Source organism: Bos indicus, chromosome 16 (assembly GCF_029378745.1).
Source record: "Bos indicus isolate NIAB-ARS_2022 breed Sahiwal x Tharparkar chromosome 16, NIAB-ARS_B.indTharparkar_mat_pri_1.0, whole genome shotgun sequence".
In the NCBI taxonomy this organism is placed as follows: Eukaryota; Metazoa; Chordata; class Mammalia; order Artiodactyla; family Bovidae; genus Bos; species Bos indicus.
Genome location: NC_091775.1, coordinates 50227841 through 50245890, shown reverse-complemented (window position 1 = coordinate 50245890; position 18050 = coordinate 50227841). Strand labels below are relative to the sequence as shown.

The window sequence follows — 18050 nt, the reverse complement described above, 5'->3', positions numbered from 1 at the left end:
TCTGCGGGGGACTCAGGCTGGGGGTGGTGAGTGTGAACTGTCTCGGGAGCCTGCAGAACCAGGAGGCAGGCTCGCAGGTACCCAGTTTCCTCTGTGTGCTTGTTAGCACATTTCAGATCACAAAGTAGAAACTGGATCAGCTCATGTAACTGTCAGTCCAGGGGTACGAAGCTTTTCAGGCCTGGCTGGATCCAGGTGTAGCGAGACCTTCGGGTATGGCTGGATCTAGGTGTATGAATGAATTCAGGCATGGCTGGATCCAGGTGCTCAAACAGCTGCCTCTTGTTCTCTTGCTTTGCCTCCCCCATGGTAGATTTGTTCTTAGGCAGTGTCTCCTCTTACGGTAGAGGCTCCAACAGCAGCACTCTCCCTATGGGGAAGGACCTTCTTTGCCCAGAATCCAGCACGTCCATCTCTGAATATGTCATGTGTCTATTCCTGAGCCGTCCCTGTGTCATTGATGACCTGGGTGCCCTGAAGCAGGGTCAGGATGGAGTGGAGTATTGTGGGCTCCCCCACCACAGGCGCTAACTTATGGGAAAGAGGCCCCCGAAAGGGATGGAGCTGCTGTTTCCAGAGCAGGAAGGCGGGAGGGGGGTTGCAGGAGCACCCAAGGCCCTGACACCTGCCTGTCTTGCTATGTCTCAGGCCCTGCCACACTGGGTGGCCCTCTTGGCTGGAGGCAGGGCTGTGGTAGCTGGCCATACTCCTGCCAGGCATTGGGGTTCCAGGAGGTGGGGGGCAGGCAGGACACAAGAAGGGTGTGTAAGGACCCCCAGCCCTGGGGAAGCCTGGCAATGCCCCAGAACCCCGCCACGGTCACCTCCTCGGCATAGTGTCTGCTGGACCTGGGGCTGCTGAGTTCTGTGTGTGGGCTCGCTGCCCAGGGCTCCCTCAGGTGGGCACCTGTCTCAGGACCTTTGCTACGAGCACGAGGGAAGCACCTGGCTCGGATCTCAGGTGGCCTCGGACCGCAGTGGATGGAAGCAGGGTTCTGGTTGCTGGCCAGAGACTGAGATCGGGCTGTGGCAGTGAGAGTGCTGAATCCTAACCACTAGACCAGCAGGGACCAGTGGCCAGTGATGAGGCCCTGGCCCGTCAGCTGTGTGGAAATGAATTCCCACAAAGATGGAAAGTAGTGAAAGCAGAAAAGTGCTTACTAGGAGGAAGAGGGTACATGTGAATAGACACAAGGGAGAGTGCTGCGCCCTCATGGGGGTTTGAACCACTTTTATGGGGCGTTTCTTACGGGTTTCCTGTGGCCAGTCATCATGCTTTACCTGGTCCTGAGTCCATGATTGGGTTATCTCAGGGTCCCCCACGTGTCTGGAGGCTCAGAAGGTCAGGAATCTGCCCATAATGTGGGAGACCCAGGTTCGATCCCTGGGTCAGAAAGATCCCCTGGAGGAGGGCATGGCAACCCACTCCAGTATGTCTGCCTGGAGAATCCCACAAACAGAGGAGCTTGGCAGGTTACAGTCCATGGGGTTGCAAAGACTCGGACATGACTGAGAGACTCACTTTCACTTCCTCCCATGTGTGTGTGCACATCTTTTAGCCAAGATGGATTCTAGCGAAGAGGCCTGTGGGGGGATTGACATCACACACTGTGGGGTGACACCCCTTCCCTTTTTGATCTCCAGGGAGCCTTTCTTAGCCTATGTAGTTGGGAACATCTCCTTGACCTCGAGAAAGAGGACTACGTTGTCTTCTGTGTCTTATCTGGGCAGGGCTCAGCTCTGCTCTCTCCTGCTATCTGTCCCCTGGGGACGAAGCCCAGCTGCTCAGCCTCTGTGCTCAGCTCTGCTCTCTGGGGGCTCCATGGACGGCCACCGGCCTCACACACAGCAGCATGAGGGCCTTGGGGCACCAGTAGCAGGCCCAGGGCCAGGGCACATGTGGGAGGTGGGGCCAGGAACTCTGGAGGCAGAGCCTGCCTCCTCCCCAGAGACCCCTCCAGGAGTTGGAGCTCGTATCCCAGCACACAAGCCTTTGAGAATAGTGGGGGTGGGGGGCTCCAGTCAGGGGACTGAGCCAGGGTGAAAGGGCAGCAGGGGAGGAAGGGTCCCTGTGTTCTTTGTTGTTGTCCATCTCTGATGCTGAGCTGGCCCAGGGCCCACTGGCCTGAGTGGGACAGGGGAAGGTACCTGCTCGGACAGTGGCAGCCAGGACGGGTTGGGGGTTCAGGGGGCAGCGAGACCCTGTGACATCGTTGCCTCTGAGGAGCCCCTCAGGCTGGACTGGAGGAATCTGCCTGCTCAGCCCAGCCTCCTATCTCTACCCAGGAGACTGTTGGGGCAGACACAGCTGTTGTATTCCCATTTTACAGGTGAGGAAACCAAGGCAGATGCTGGGAAAGGGTAGGCCTGTGCTGGGCCAGGTAGTGCCATCTTGTCTGTTCAGACCCTTCCCAGTCGGCCAACACCTCCCCAGGGGCCACGGGTCCTGACCTCTCACTTCCAGGTCCGCCCCTCCTGGACATTTGCATCCTTCATAAATGGGTGGGTCTCAGCCTGTCAGTAGTGATGCTCTGGGTTATAATGCTCACCTGAACCCTACTACCTGCCTTGCAGGGGGTAGAGGAGAGTGGAAAAAGAGAAGACTGGTGGCTTTGCCTGTACTGGGGCCCAGGATGGGGTGCCTAGGGACTGGGCCTCCACTCTTTACTGGTGAATTTATTATTATTTTATTGGAATGATCTTTTATTATATTTGGCTGCATCAGGTCTTACTTGTGGCACACGGGATCTCTGTGAAGGTGCATGGACTCCCCAGGTGTGCTGTGTGGGCCCAGTAGTTATGGCCTGAAGGCTCAGTAATTGTGGTGCTCGGGCTCAGTAGTTGTAGCCTGAAGGCTCAGTAGCTGTGGCCTGTGGGCTCAGTAGTGGTGGCACACGGGCTCAGTAGCTGTGGCACGCAGGCTCAGTAGTTGTGGTGCGCGGGCTCAGAAGTTGTGGCCTGAAGGCTCAGTAGTTGTGGCCTGAAGCCTCAGTAGCTGTGGCCCGTGGGCTCAGTAGCTGTGGCCCGTGGGCTCAGTAGCAGTGGCATACGGGCTCAGTAGTTGTGGCCTGAAGGCTCAATAGCTGTGGCCAGTGGGCTCAGTAGCTGTGGCCTGAAGGCTCAGTAGCTGTGGCCCGTGGGCTCAGTAGCTATGGCGCTTGGGCTCAGTAGCTGTGGCCTGTGGGCTCAGTAGCTATGGCGCTTGGGCTCAGTAGCTGTGGCCTGAAGGCTCAGTAGCTGTGGCCCGTGGGCTCAGTAGCTATGGCGCTTGGGCTCAGTAGTTGTGGCCTGAAGGCTCAGTAGCTGTGGCGCTTGGGCTCAGTAGTTGTGGCCTGTGGGCTCAGTAGCTATGGCGCTTGGGCTCAGTAGTTGCGGCCTGAAGGCTCAGTAGTTGTGTGCAGGCTCAGTAGTTGGGGCGCATGGGCTTAGTTGCCCCACGGCATGTGGAATTCTAGTTCCCTGACCAGGGATTGAACCTACATTCCCTGTGTTGCACCCCAGATTCTTAACCACTGCACCACCAGGGAAGTCCCTTTCCTGGTGAATTTAAAATCCAGCAGTGGAATTAAAGCACGGCAGGGAGATGTGGGGTCACTCCAAGACCCATTGTCTGGTCACCCAGGGCTTTCTGAGATGGGGCTGTCAGGGGTGGGGTGGCTGGGCTCTTGACTCAGTTGTGTAGCTGGTGAGGTGTTTGTTGTTGGAGATTCATGTCTTTGAAGTGGGTGCCTCAGCTACCCAAAGCCGTGTTAGGGCTTACATCACAATCAAAAAGCAGACACCCGCCCTCTACACACCTTACGGAGCAACAGGAGCTGCCACTGAGCTCCAGGGTGGGAGGACCCCTGAACACGGTCTCCTAAGAGGTCTATCTCCAGAATTCCATGAGCCCCGCCTCCTAGCTACCCAGCTCATGCCTTTGAGGGTCAGCAGGCCTGGGAGACCCTGATGACCCAGCATCAGGAGAGGCCAGTTCTAGGGTCCTGTGGGGGTGGGACACCTCTCTCCAGGGAGGATGTCTGATGCTGGCAGGTCTGGGCTGGCTGGAGAGGACTTCCCTCACAGCCATGGGGCAATGAGGATGGGATCCCCCATCTCTGCCAGCAAGAGGACTGAGTCTGGCAGGTAGTAACAGGCCTCTTAGTAAAAGTCCTACGGGTTCCCAGAGGGCATCTGGGGATACTTGGAACCATGCTTGCCCTGGCTGGGGGCAGGGGTGGGTGAGGGAAGCCAGGACCCTTTTGAGTGCCTCATCCTGACCCCCGGCGGCCATCCTGAGAGCAGAGACTGGTCTAGGGGCTGGCTTGCAGCCCAGCCTCACCCTCATGCAGCCTGACATCGCTCAGAGGCAAAGATGGGACTCAGAGATGCAGCTGGACAGCTGACTGCAGAGCCCACTACCAGGCTGCATTGTGGAAGGGCCGATGCCCGAGTTTTCTGGGGGCCCGGAGGGGCCCACAGAGCCCAGGGTGCTGGCAGGGAGCCCCACAGAGCTGAACTGGGCGCTGTTAAAGTCCAACCTGGAAACCGATCCCTCTGGCCAGAACGCAGCCTCTAGGACAGTGCTGCTGAGGGTGGGGACCTGCTGATGCCGGGGTGGGCGGTGTCTTGAGTGCCTCCTCCACCCCCACCCATCTGCACGTCCACATCCTCATCAGGGAAAGCCTGGGGCTAGGGCAGTGAGTTTAGCCCCCAACTCCAGGTTGGTGACAGGTCAGGTGCTCCCCAGGCCAGGCCTCAGGTCACAAGAGAGCAGCGGCTGCACAGTCAAAAGCTTTCATCTCTGCCCACCCTGCAGTTGTGACTCAGGCTCCGTGTAAAGGCTTGTGCACTTGAGCACATGCACATGTGCATGCGCGCGCACGCACACACACACACACACACACACACACACATGCCCCCAAGCGCTCCCTCTGGCCTCTGGCCTCTGTGACAGTGGGCACCAGCACCCCATCCCCAGGCTCTGGGGCCACCCCCTTCTCTGGGTTGTGGGGCTCGTCCATCAAAAGATGAGGCTTAGGCAGTCCTGGCGTTGGGGGCCCTGGGTCCCAGGGTGGTACCTACTGTGGTTGGGGGCCCTGGCTCTCCACCCCCCTTGGCTGCCCTGGTGAACAGGCTGACTCCTTCCTGCTGGACTAGAGGTACCTGAGCAGCACCCCGGCTCTATCAGGAGACGGACCACAGGGACCCACGGGTGCCCCACCCACTGCGTCAGTGGCCAGTGTTGACAGGCAGGGTGGGCAGGGCCTCACCTGAGGAGCCAGTCTGTACCAGGATCGACTCCCCCACGTCTCTGAGCCTTGGTGCCCTCACTTGTGGAGCTGGGGTGACAGGCTGCCTGGGGCCCCAGCAGAGGCTCCCCCAGCCCTGTGGGGCCTCCGACCACCCTCCTGCCACGCTGGGCAGCTGAGGAAGCTGAATCAGGCAGTTAAAGGGGAAGGGCCCTGGCGGGAGCAATGGGCCCCTAGCCTTGGAGGAGCCCCAGAGCACAGATTCCTGGTGGACACCCGGAGGTTGCTTCAGGAAGGGTCCAGGCACCATGGGGCCGAGATGTGCAGAGGTTGGGGTCTCGGAGGTCCCATACCAATCCCACATCTTCTTTGCTTGGAGTTATTTGACCCTTTGGGTCTCAGTTTACTTGTCTGTGAAATGGGTCAATGCAGATCTAAACCATCAGGGTTTTAAGGATGACTGCTGGTGCCCAGCCTGTAAGAGGGTGTGACAGACGTTAGATGTGATGGCGACACCAGGGATGAAGCCCGAGTTTGAGAAAGCCATTCTGTCTGGAACCTGGAACAGTGGAGCCAGGGAGGGCCCGGGAGCAGCTGCCCCCAGCCCCAGAGCCTGCGGTGCCTAGGAAGGACCAGTGCCCCGGGCCCACCTTAGGGGCCCTTTGGTGGGGCTCTTGCCCTGGGCAGTGGCCTCCAATTCTAGTCCGTGCAGAACCTGAGTGACTCACCTGAGACATAGGGCTCCACCTTCTCCAAGAGGAGAGAGGGGAGCACCTGGCCTCCTATGGGCTTGAGAGGAGGGCGGCACAGAGGGCATGAGCATCGAGGTGGCCCCTAGGCCCTGGGCAGGTGCTGTGACGAGGGGAAGCTTGTAGGGTCTCCTCTGGTCCTGGAGGCCCACTCCCAGTCTGTGTGGAGCACGGACAGGATGAAGCCCCCCGTGGTGCATGCCCGTAGGGCCCAGAACAGGCAGCGGCCGTATGCACCCTGTGCCGCGTGTGGGCCTGGGCTTTGGGTGGTCCTGGCCTTCTGATTCTCGGTGTCCCTCAGGACAAAACAGGGGCAGCGCTCTGCCAGCTGTGAAGATGCACGGAAGGGGAGCTCAGCTGATGCTGAGGCTGGCCCTGACCACCCCTCCCCCGTCTCCCCCACCCATCCTCCCAGCATCTGGGAGCCTCCTGGGCTAGCTGCCCATGCCTGCCCCCTGCCTGCAGCCCTTCCTGCCTCTCCTGGTGCCTTTGTCTGGTGACAGCTGTCATGGACCGTGGAGGGGGTGACATTTGGGGGCTGATCCACCCCGGAGCCCTGTCGCTCCTCCTCAGGTGCCCAGCAAGCTATGCAAGGGAGACGCCAGGGTTAAAACCTGGAGACTCCTGGGGGCTTGAGACCCCAGCACTCACCCGGGACAGGACTTCCTGGCCTGGGGAGGGGGCCCAGGAGGAGGAGGGGTGTGTGCAGTCCCCGGAGCAGGAACTGTCAGGAGCGGGAACTGAGCCAGCCCCCAGAAGGGGTCAGGTGGGCGGAGGGAGGGCCTCATGTCCGGAGGAAGGGCCAGGAGCTCGGGGGCAGGGAGCCTCCACCAGCCCTTCCTTAGACTTCAGTAAGAAGACCCTCTGAGTGCACAGCCAGCCACCAGGTCACTACCTCCTGGGGTAGGAGGGCGTGGGGGACAGAGCCACCTGCCTGTGGGTGGTCTGGAGGGACTGAGAGGAGTGGGACCCTGAGCTGTGCCCTTCTGGTGACTCACCCCTTCCTGCACAGGTGCGCCAAGCAAGAAAATACCCCCATCCTGCTGCTGTAAGTGTGAGGAAGTGGTTGGTGGGGCAGAACCCCCAGTGAGTTAAATTCAGAAGAGCAGGTGCCGAGGGCCCCGGGGGTGACCTGGGAGGCCAGAGCTGGCATCTGAGGACAGAGCTAGAAGGAGTTCCTGGGGGCAAAGGCCCAGGTCCCCCGGTCATATCTCCAGATGGTCAGGACTTTGGATACATGCACAGGAAGTGGGTGATGCTTTGGGACAGGTGAGAAGCCTGGCACTTTGAGAGCTGAAAACGCTCTTATTCATCCTGGGACTCCCAGTCCTGCCCGGGCTCAGGCCACGGCGACAGTGCTGGTTCTCAGGCCCCAGGTGTCCCTGCAGTATAGGTAGGGTGTGGCCCCTCTGCCTTCAGGGCTGCCACCAGGGCTCAAGAGAGGAGACCTTCAGACCCGACCCTGCCTTGCGCTGGGCAGCCTTTGGTCCAAGGTACATGGTGGCCAGCTCCTCCTAGGGCCTGCCTGTATCCTGAAGGTCTGAGTGAGGCTGAGGCCACCCTTCAGCCATCCTAGTGGCCCAAGGTCCTTCGGGTCCCTGGCCTTTCTCTCCCCGAGGTCTTCAGCCACCTGCTCATTCCCCTGGTGTATTAGTCAGCTGTGCTGTGTAGCCAGTCCCCACCTACAGAGGGGCTTAAAGCGACACACATCTATTGTCCCACAGGTTCTGTGGGTAGGGAGTCCTGCATGTCCCCCCACTGGGCCCCCTGCTCAGGGCCCCACCAGCTGCACTCCAAGCATCAGCCAGGACCACCGTCGTGTCTGGGGCTGGGACCTCCTCTGGGCTCTGGTTGTTGGCAGAATTCAGGTTTAAATTCTTGTTGGCTGTTGACCCAGGGCTGCTGTTCTCAGCTCCCAGAGACCAACTGCCGCCCCCCTACCCGCCGTGGTCCCTCCCATCCTTGGCTCCTGAGGCCATCAGGACGACCGCTCCCTAATTAGGTCAGGCCCACCTGGAGAGCGCCACTTTTGATCAAAAATTTCCCAGTGTCTCGCAATACCCTGTGGGGATGGGGGCTCAACCCCAGCCCCCTCCCCCTACTACCTGTCTCTGTGTCCCTCCATCCAGCCACCTGCCAAGTCCCCAATCCTCTTGGGGGCAAGCCTGAGAGCACCCACAGGAACCTCACTGACTGATAGCTGCCCCCAGTCCCTGGCCTTCATGCCTGCAGGCATCCTGGCCAGAACTTACAGCCTGGGCCCCACTGCAGCCCCACTTCCTGAACACCAGTCTATACCTCAAAACCTCGATTTTCCTCGATTGTCTCATTATGAGTGATGGATGCCTGTGTGTTAGAAGTAACAGCCACACCCACCCAGAGCCCTGGGGTTCAGGCCAAGCGTGCTGAGCCATGTTTCTGGCTAAAGCCACCAAGGCCCACAAGAGCCTGAGCCAGGGGCTCCCAGCCCAGACCCTCGGGGGCGGCACTGGCTACACGTCCTCTGCCTGGGCTCCCCCTTCCCCTCCTGCAGAGGACCTGGGGGGCTGGACATGCTGATGGGATCCTTGGGCCGAGCCTCCCTCTGTGTAGCCCCTACCACTCCCAGTTCCCCAGCATGTAGCTAGAACAGGCCAGGAGGGGGGTTTTAAGCTCTCCTTGCTGGGGGAAGCAGCTGGGTTTGGGGGTCTTGGAAGCTTCACATCTCCTTTCACATGGTTTGGGCTCAACTGACCTTCTAGGGAGGATCCTGGCCCCTATGCCAGGGGCAGCTTTGTGCCAAAGATGGTTACATTAGAATGCATGGTTCCTTCAGAAGGGAGAGGTGGTGATCACCGCAGAGCCCCCGGGTAGGCAGATCCCCGTCTCCGAGCCCCTGGCAGTGCCGAGGGCAGTGCCATCCAGTCCTGTGGTGGGCAGGGATGGAAGTACTCCTCCTTCTGGACCACGTCCCTCTGATTCCGGGGCCTCGGCAGCAGCAGGGGCATGGCCAGAGACAGCCTGGGCAGGGTCTGTGGTGCAGGCTGGGCTGCACTGGGCCACACCCTGCTGCTCTTTCTGTTGCCAGGCTCCCTGTGGGGTCCCAGGGGAGCGCAGTCACCCCGTGTATGTCTCATCTCCACTCAGCCCTTTGGGGCGGCCCCAGGGGACCACCATGTTCCCTGAGCAAAAGTAAAACTCACTGAGCCCCAGGCGCTGGGGCCAAGGCACCATCTCTTCCCTTCGGGGTGGCCTGGCTTTGCCTTTTGAGGTCTCGGGGGCCCAGACTGGCCCCCCAGTGCTCTGGAATGGAGGCCTGTGGCCCCCACGGCCTCCCGCGGGCAGCATCTCAGAAGGAGCCGAGTGCAGCCCCATTATGGAGCTGGCCTGCGGCCCCGCATGCCGCCCCCTCCCTGCGCAGCCTCCTTGGTGTGGTCCGACCCAGCAGTGGGCAAGCTGAGGCCTGCCCTGGACTTTGATGAACAGTCATGAGGAATAAAGGGGTGGGCCGCCCGTTTTGTTGTTAGATGCAGCTAGCTGACAGCACTGGGGAGATGGAGAGAGCCAAAGTGCCCCTGGCCAGCCCACATGCTCCAGAGCATCCCTCGCTTCTGGTCCCCTAGCCGGCGAGCTTGTCCACCTGGTCCACCCTGCCCTGCAGCTGCACCCCTGCCCCCAGCCCCCCGGCCACCCACGCCCATGCCTCGCCCCACAGCACGCCAGCTCCCCGGCGTGTGCAGAGCCCCGCGCGCCCGCCATGCTGTTCGTCAGTGACCCCATGCAGCACTTCGCCTCGGTAGGTGCACCTCCTGGGTCCTTTGGGTTGACTGGGGTGCCTGTGTCTGTCCTTCTCGGGGGGCCTTGGTGGGGCTTTCGCCTGGTGGAAGAGTCACTGGGCATTCTCTTGCCTGTCCCCCCTCGTCCCCCTGGTCGGGCACTTGCTGCGAGATGGGGTGCCGCCATCCAGGGGGAGCAGAGGCAGGAGGGAGGTGCCGGCCCATCCTGGAGATGCCCTGAGGACAAGTGTCCGCTAGCGGGGCAGAACCAGTAGCCAGGAAGAGGAGGGTGGGTGGGTGTCTTGTCAGCTAGTGGCCCAGCCATGAGATGTGGGGTTTGCCATGCTCCCCAGCTTTGGACTGTCTGAACTCGGAGTCTGCCGTGCTGCCCGCCCAGCCCTTCCTCCGGCTGCAGGAGCTCAGCGTACCCTGGAGGTTGTCTTTGCTCCCGGGACTCGGGCTGTTAGGCTGCCACCACCTGCTCCCAGGTCAAGAGCATCCTCACCTGGGACGCTGCTCTATTGGCTGTGGTGACGGGGTGTTTCCTGGCAGCTGAGTTTGCAGGTCAGGGGATGGCCACAAGCTGGCCTTGAGGCCATCCTATCGCCCTTCATGAGGGCCGTTGGCTAGCAGAGAGAAGGACGGGTCTGCAGCTTGTGCCTGGCCCCTGTGTCCTGAGCCCTGGGGACTGGGGCTCATTTCCAGACGTGCTGGGTCCCTGGGGCCAGTAGGCACCAGGCTGCTAATTGAGCAGGTGGACGTGGGGTGCAGCGGCTCCCTCAGGCCTTTCTCCTGCTGGGGAGGTGGATGCAGTGGGGTCCGTGGGTACTGTGTGCCCTGTGGGAGACCCAGCAGTGGGCAGAGGGGTGGGGGAACAGCTGGACAGAGTCCAGGTGTCCCCAAGCTCTGTGAGCGGAGGACAAGCGCCGTGTGCAGAGCCACAAAGACCTGCAGGTTCTCAGTCATGTGTGTGCGTGCAAGTGTTTGTGTGCGTGTGTCTGGGCGTGTGTGTGCGTGCAAGTGTTTGTGTGCGTGTGTCTGGGCGTGTGTGTGCACGCAAGTGTTTGTGTGCGTGTGTCTGGGCGTGTGTGTGCACGCAAGTGTTTGTGTGCGTGTGTCTGGGCGTGTGGGTGACAGTGGGTGTATTCGCTATTCGCACCGTGTGTTGGGACAGGTATATGTGTTTGTGCCTGCAGGTAGGTGTCCCCAGGAGACCATGGCAAGAGTGATGTCATGGGTGTGGCCCAGGAGGGGTGAAGGGTATGTGACCTTTCTATACAGCCTGACCGGGCATTGACACCATGCTCCCACATCTGGAAGCTCCCTGGTGTCTCCACATCTTTGGTGGGAACTTTTTATCTGAAACCTGGCCCTGAGAAAGGGCAAAACCCCATGTGGCCACAGTTAGAGTCCCATCTCTGCTCACTTCACCCACCAGCCCCTGTCACTGGGCTCAGACAATGGGTTCCTGGGGAGCAGCCCCACACCCCAGACTGTCCATGCAGATGGTGAGTGAGTTGGGAGGGGCAGTCTCCTGCTGCCCAGGGTCTGTTGTCACACACAGAACTTAAGGTAGAGCCTGGAGTCCCAGGCTCTGGAAGCCAGTGTCCCTGCCCAGCCAGCTGGGGAGCCCCTCGGACACAGAGGACTCTGGTACAGCCTGTCCTCTTGCATGAAGTGGGTGTCACCGTGTAAGTCAGCTGAGGCTGCAGCTCATTGCCTTTTGAGAAGGCGGAGGCATGGTGATGCGGGGCACAGACCCTGGTTCTGGGCCATGGAGCGCCGCCTCCCTGCAGGAGCTGTAGGTGGTGGGGAGGGACCCCCTGGCATCCTCCCTGCTGCTGCTGCCCTGCCCTGGGGACCAGCAACGCCAACCCTGTCATTGCCTGGCCTCCTTGCAGACCGAGGGTAGCCGTGGGCCATCTGTTCGTTCATTAGGTCAACAGGTGCCCAGACCAGCTCTGGTGGCAGGTGGGGGCCTCCAGAGCCCCTTCTGGGGCCAGGGAGCTGGGTTGGGTGGTTCTGATTTGTAAAAGTGCCTCCGCTTCCGTCCCGGGGGAGCTTACCTCCGATCTACTCACTGTATGCAGAGGGGAAGTGGTATGAACACTCGGGGTTGAACTGGAGGTCATGTGGTCGCTCCTGTGGTTATCAGGAGCCCACTGGCCAGGAAGGAAGCATGGAGCTGTTGGGGCGCCCACTTGGTCTCCTGGGGGACCCGCCTTTCTGAGCTCTGGTTCTGATGCAGCGGCCTGCAGCCCTGTGCCGGTGGGTGACCCAGGAGGGCACATGTCTGACTCCCTGCTCCCTCCTACCGCCCATGGGTCAGGCAGGGCTGGACAGCCCCCTGCCATGGCCCATTTACTGGGGTCCTTCAGCTGATGCCGGGGTGGGGTTGGTACTGGTCAGAGCAGCCTTTCCCTCCTGCAGGGACCAGTAGCTCACAGAGAGGAAGGAGCTGAGGGCCCATGGGGTGCCTCAGATGGGACGAGCTCCGTTACCACCCGGATGGTCCCATAGTCCTTCAGGTGGGTATCCAGGGGCCCCACCCAGCTGCCTCCCAGGCCCCTGTTTCACTGTGTATCAATTTAGACCCTCACAGCATGAGACGGGCATGTTGGACGCCACTGGCTTCCCTGTGCCTGCCTCTATTGATGGGCCCAGGTCCACCTGGTCTGCAGGTTATGGAAGGCCGGCTCCTGGGTGACTGGGCCACTGTCCTGGGGGCCAGGCCCAGGATAGGGTTTGTAGGTGTGTGCTGTGTGCTGGGCAGCATGGGAGGGCACAGTGCCTGGATCTCTCGTGTATCCAGGAGCAGGGTCGTCCCCACCCCCCAGACAAGACAGCTCCTACAGGAAGGGCAGCCTTGGACAGGAGGGCTCAGGAGGGAAAGGCCAGTCAGGGCGTTAAGAAATATTAGCTGAGAGCCTACTGCCTCCCCAGGCACACCGGGCACACCAGAGGAGGACGGGATCCCTCCTGAGTTCTAGAAGCAGCCCCATCTGCAGTGCTGAGAGCAGACCACAGGAGGGCAGGGCGAGGCTGGGAGCCACGGGAGACAGATGGAGAACAGCGCAGGAGCCTTGGACCCGGAGGGAGCAGGGGAAGGGCTGAGAGCCCTGGGGTCCTGGACAGGGCTGCTGATGGGCTTGAGGTTTGGACCTAAGTGACTGGGTGAAGGGAGTCGGCATTTATGCAGCTGGGAAGCTGAAGAAGTGAGATTTAGGGTGAAAGTAAGCGTTCTGCTTTGGCTGTGTTGTGTGAGACGCGTCTTGGCCACTGTACAGGTGAACAAGAGGAGAAACAGGAGTAGAGTTTCTGAAGCTTTGGGAGGAAGTGGGAGGGGATGTCCGGTGGGGCTGAGGGCCGAGCAGTGCCACCCCGATGCCTGGGACCTGAGACACGGAGCAAGGAGGAGATGGGGAGGTGTCGGGAGGCGGCCAGCTGAGGGGGGCTTTGGAGATGACCTTCGGAATAAGGGCAGGAGAGGCACTGAGAAAAAGGTCCAGGCTTCTTGAACCTTACAGACGGGAGGACAGTGCAGAGTCTGAGTCTCGGACTGAAAGAGCCGCTTGGACACCTGGGGCAGGTGTCCCGAGTGCTGGAGGGTCTGGGCAGAGATGCCCCTGGGGAGCCCAGGGCATCAGGGTGGGCGGGGCTGCGCGCTGGAGACAAGCCGGCCGCTCCCCTGAACCTCCCCAAACTGGAGCTGAGCAGAGGGAGAGACTCTGCCAGGAGACAAAAGGGGCAGCCTGGGAAGGGAGCGGGGTGGGGAAGGCTGCTGAGGGCGGGGTGGCCAGGACAGAAGAGGGAGGGCCTCAGGGGACTCGGCAGGAGGCGTTCCGTGGATGGGAGCAGATGGGTCTGAACTGGGGGGTGCGGGCACTGGGCTAGGCTCCCTAGCTCGTGCTGCCAGGATGCAAGGCCTTGGGGCTGGGGGGAGGACTGACCGTTCCGGAAGGAGATGTCAGAGCCTGATTTGGGGGACAGAGGGGTCATCCCATCAGCTGGGCTCACCAGCCCAGGCTCCTGCTCCTTTGCCAGGTTCCACGTCTGTCCCCAAAGCACCCACGCTTTTGGCATCCCCACCGTCCCCACAGTGACTGTCCCTCTCAGTTGGTGGAAAACCCACCCTTCCTCCCTTCGCTCGGCAACACCTGGGAGCTCTTCCTGGCCCCTTTCTGCTGCACCCGCTCTCATCAGGAACCAGTCAGCCTGACCCTGACTGTGCCAGCTTCACGCAGCACATCATGGAGCAGCGTCCCTTCCCCTCTCAGTCCCCCTCAGGCCCCCGTAGGGAGAGCTCTGCTCCTCTAACCAGTGTCCTGCCCTCGGCCCTGCAGCTCCCTGGCCTGAAGGCCCTCCCCCTCCCCAATGTCTGAGTCTAGATGTCCTGGTACCCAGTACCCGGGTAGCCGGTGGCATCTTCCACCTCCTGCCTACAGAACCCCACTGGCCAGGGTCCCCCCCAGCCCCACATCCTGGGCCACCTCTGGGCTGCTTTTGTTTTTGTCTTCCTTTGTCTTCAGCCTGTAGTGAAGCCTCACTTGCCGGTTCTCTCGTTGGTTCCTCTACTACTCTCCGCTGTTCGAGCTAAGCTCCGGAGGGTGCAGCCAGCCGTGTGTTGGTGCCCGCACACTGCTGTCTCCCAGTGCCTGGGAGATGAGAGTTGAAGGGCTGAGCTGCCTCCCACACCGGGGGAAGCTGGACTGGGCCTCAGGGCTGGAGGGCGGGGCTGGGGTCCGCCCGCAGGACTTCCTGGGTAGGTGCAGGCAGTCCCTCCCCAGCGTCCCAGGGGGCTCCCCTCCCACCACCGCCTCCCTGCCCCTTCACTGTGCTTCTCACAGTCTCTCCACTGAGGAGTGTGTCCACCCTGATGATGGCCCCTCCGTGTCTTCCTGCTTAGCATCTTCAGGATGGACAGACAGACAAAAGGATGAATGGACGATACATGGGCCGGGCTCTGGGGCTGCAGGCAGTGGGGAAGGGGGCTGACCGCTCCCCAGTGGTGCTGAGGGGGAAGGCGAACCAACACCCCAACGTACCCCGGCTGGCTGTGCCTATGAGGGATCACCAAGCTCCCCACTTTCCTCGAGAATCTCTTTCTTCCAGGCACCCTGGGAGGTGTGGGACGTGGACTGGGCCCCTTTTCCAGTGGTTAAAAAAAGGCTCTGCATCGGTGGGTCACCTGCCTGTTCACGGGGCAGCTCCTCAGAGCCCAGCAGGGGCGCAGGCCGAGACCCCCGACCCACGCGGGACCCTGCGGATGCGCTTGGGTCCAGTCTGGGCCCTCACTGTCTCAGCAGCGCCATCTGCAGGCGGAGGCTCTGGCCGCGGGTCCTGCAGACACACGTCTCCCTCAGCGGCAGCGCAGCCGGAGCTTCTGGGGGCACGTTCCCCTGGTGCGATGTGTGGAAAGTTCCACACGGCCCTGGCGAGGATTGGGCAAGGCCCCGAGAGAGGAGAGCGTGTGTGCATATTTTCTGGAGGAGCGGGAGCCTTTCCCCCCAAGCACAAGTCGAATCTTGTTGGCATTTCCATCCGTTTAATCACAGACTCCGGGAGACGCTGTGGGAAATAGCAGCAGGCTGGAGGTCCCGCTCTGAGTGGGACGGGTTATCTCCAACTGAAGCCCAGACGGCCCGTCAGTCACTTTCCTCTGGGCGAGGTTGTGCCCAAGCTCAGACATGCCTGCCAGGGAAGATCGGGAGTTGGAAGTTTCATGCTCTAGATTTTGAAAGTCTGGTCTTGGTATCCTCCTCTGGGGAGCAGGGGGTAGAGGTCAGAGCAGACGGAGCATGCCAGAGGAGGGGGCGCCTGGCTGACCCTCCCCAAGCAGAGCCTCTGAGATCTGACCCCAGGTCCTCAAACCTGGGGTGACTTGAACCTTCCTCCAGTGCGGGGAGCAAGATGAAGGGGGTCACCAGGGTGGAGGCCTGGGTTAGGAGGTACTGTACCTGGGATGAGAATGACAGGCTGGGGTTCGCACTGTAGGAGGTGACATCTGAGCCCAAGGGAAATCGGGAGGGGCCACAGGGCAGGGGGCCCAGCACCTTGCACCCAGCCCCCATCCGATCTAGATGCACGCTGTGGTCCCATGAGGAAGACACAGATAATGCTACTGTAAGTCCCCTACATGCGAACCTTTGAGTTGCAAACTTTCAAAGATGCAGTCATGTAAGTTATTCACGTGTCTGGCGTCCACTGTCACGTGTGTGCGTCCTCTCCAAGTGGTTGAGCTTTCGTGTCTTTACTGTATCAAGTATGGTGGTGCAGTGGCTTCATTTCAAGCCCAGGAGGTCCAGAAGCACGTGCGAAAGCAGTGGTAGTGCAGCTGGTACCGCTAAGAAGACTCAGAACGCGGGAAATGGCAGGTGGGTTTTCTTTTTCAGTGCACTTTTAAATTATTTTATTTATTTTTGGCTGCCATGGGTCTTCGTTGCTGCGTGTGGGTTTTCTCTGGTTGTGGCGAGTGGAGGCTCCTCTCTAGTTGCAGTGCGAGGGCTTCTCTTGTTGCGGCTCGAAGGCCCCAGAGCGCCGGCTCAGCGGTTGGTGACCCTTAGGCTTAGTTGCCCCGGGACACATGGGGTCTTATTTCCTGGACCAGGGATCGAGCCTGTGTCCTCTGCGAGGGCAGGCAGGCAGATCTGTACTGGCAGGGGGATTCTCAACCGCTGGACCACCGGGGAAGTCCCGGGGGTTTTCTTTGTTTGAGGAGACACTCTTCCTTTCTGAGGAACAAGACTGGAATGTAGAACGGTGCACAAAGGTTGCAGCAGCCCAACCGTTCAGAGTGCAGCCCAGTGCTGCCGTGTCATCTGAGACGAGAGGAAAAGAGCTGCTCCCCAGTCATCCCTGGATCATTTTTTCAGGAGGGTAGATAGAATTGAGTCCAGCAAGGAACCAGAACCCGTGCCATCCGCGGCAGGCGGGAGTGACATTGCAGCTTGCCCTCCGTCTTGTATTGCTGACAACCCTTCTGCTCTACCATCTCCCACCTCCGCTCCTTCCTCCAGTCAATGACTCTTGCCTGTTAACTCGATGCCAGTCCCTGTGTGCCAGCTGTTGTACTGTATTTTCCAAGGTACCATGAGATTAAAATGTTTTCTTTAATTTTTGTGGTTGTTTTTTTATACATTATTTGTGTGAAAAGTATTTTAAACATATTACAGTACAGTAGTATATATAGCTGATTGTGTTAGCTGGGTACTTAGGCTAACTTTTCTGGACTTATGAACAAATTGAACTTAACGAATGAGCTCTCAGAACGGAACTTGTACATATGTAGGGGACTTACTATATTTACCAGATTTCCGAAGAGAAGTCCCCCGCCAGACCACGCAGACGGGTGCAGTAGGGTGATGTGGCTCCCATGGCAGGAGGTTCCCCTACCTGGAAAGGAAAGGATGGGTCTGTGGGCCGTGCCTTTTGGGCTCAGCTGTGGCCCTTTGCCTGGAGGGACCAGCCAGGCCAGGCTGCTGGAGAAGGCTTTCTGGGGATGTGGGCCTAGAGCAGGGCCTGGAGGGAGTAAGGAAGAAGCAAGAGGGGACAGAGAGCCCCTGCTGTGAGCTGGAGGGCTCAGGGCTTCCCTGGGGTGAAAGGCTGAAGTGTTCTCTGGGGGAGAACAGCCAGCCAGTGGGGAAGCCTTGCACAGCTGGAATGCTGGTGTGCAGACGAGGGCAGCCTAGAGCCTGTCCTTGGGGTGGTGAAGACTGTCTGCAGACCCTGGTGCAGTGCTAGATGCAGGGTGGGAGCTGCAGGCTTGGGGGACTTGGGTGCAGCAGACAGGCAGGTGGAGGCAGCATGAGTGAGTCTGCCGGGACCCAGCAAGGTTCAGAGGGAGGGAGGGAGAGAGGGAGGGAGAGAAGAAAGGAGAGAGGGATGGAGGGAGGGAAGTAACGAGGGGAGGGAGGGAAGGAGACTGGGAAGTGATGGAGGGAAGTGAAGAGGAGGGAGAGGGAGGGAAGGATGGAAATCAGGAGGGAGTGAGGGAAGGAAGCTGAGGAAGTTGTGAAGCCTTGGGCTGTTGGGTCGCCGCCTTGCACATCTGGGAAGGACACGGGATTGTGCTGGGACCTGCGTTTAGGCTTCCTGGGTTTTTGGGAAACATCTTATCTGCCTGTTGTCAGGAGTCTCGGGGAAAGGATGGGGGACATGGATAGGGCCGACTTGGCAGCCAGACCTCCCTGCTGGTTCTCGAGGGTCCCGCACATGATCCCTGTGAACCTAGCTCAGGTCAAAAACCAAGAAGAGCTTAGGGGGGTGTTGGGGAGGGCCGCCAGGCCAGCTGTCACCTGCTTGCTCTCCACACAGAGC

The 18050-nt window shown here is 60.2% G+C and overlaps 1 protein-coding gene across 7 annotated transcripts in view; it reads left to right on the top strand.

Annotated features, from left to right (window-relative positions):
• Nucleotides 1–18050, top strand: part of TP73 (tumor protein p73) — a 74809-nt gene that overhangs the window by 26982 nt on the left and 29777 nt on the right. The window contains exon 1 of one of the 7 annotated variants that reach the window (XM_070768337.1): nt 9241–9754. The exons of the other annotated variants lie outside the window; for them this stretch is intronic. Within the exon in view, the coding sequence (XP_070624438.1) occupies nt 9716–9754 (39 nt within the window). The 5' untranslated portion in view covers nt 9241–9715. Of the gene's footprint in view, nt 1–9240; nt 9755–18050 lie in introns of those variants that run through there. 7 annotated transcript variants of the gene reach the window in all.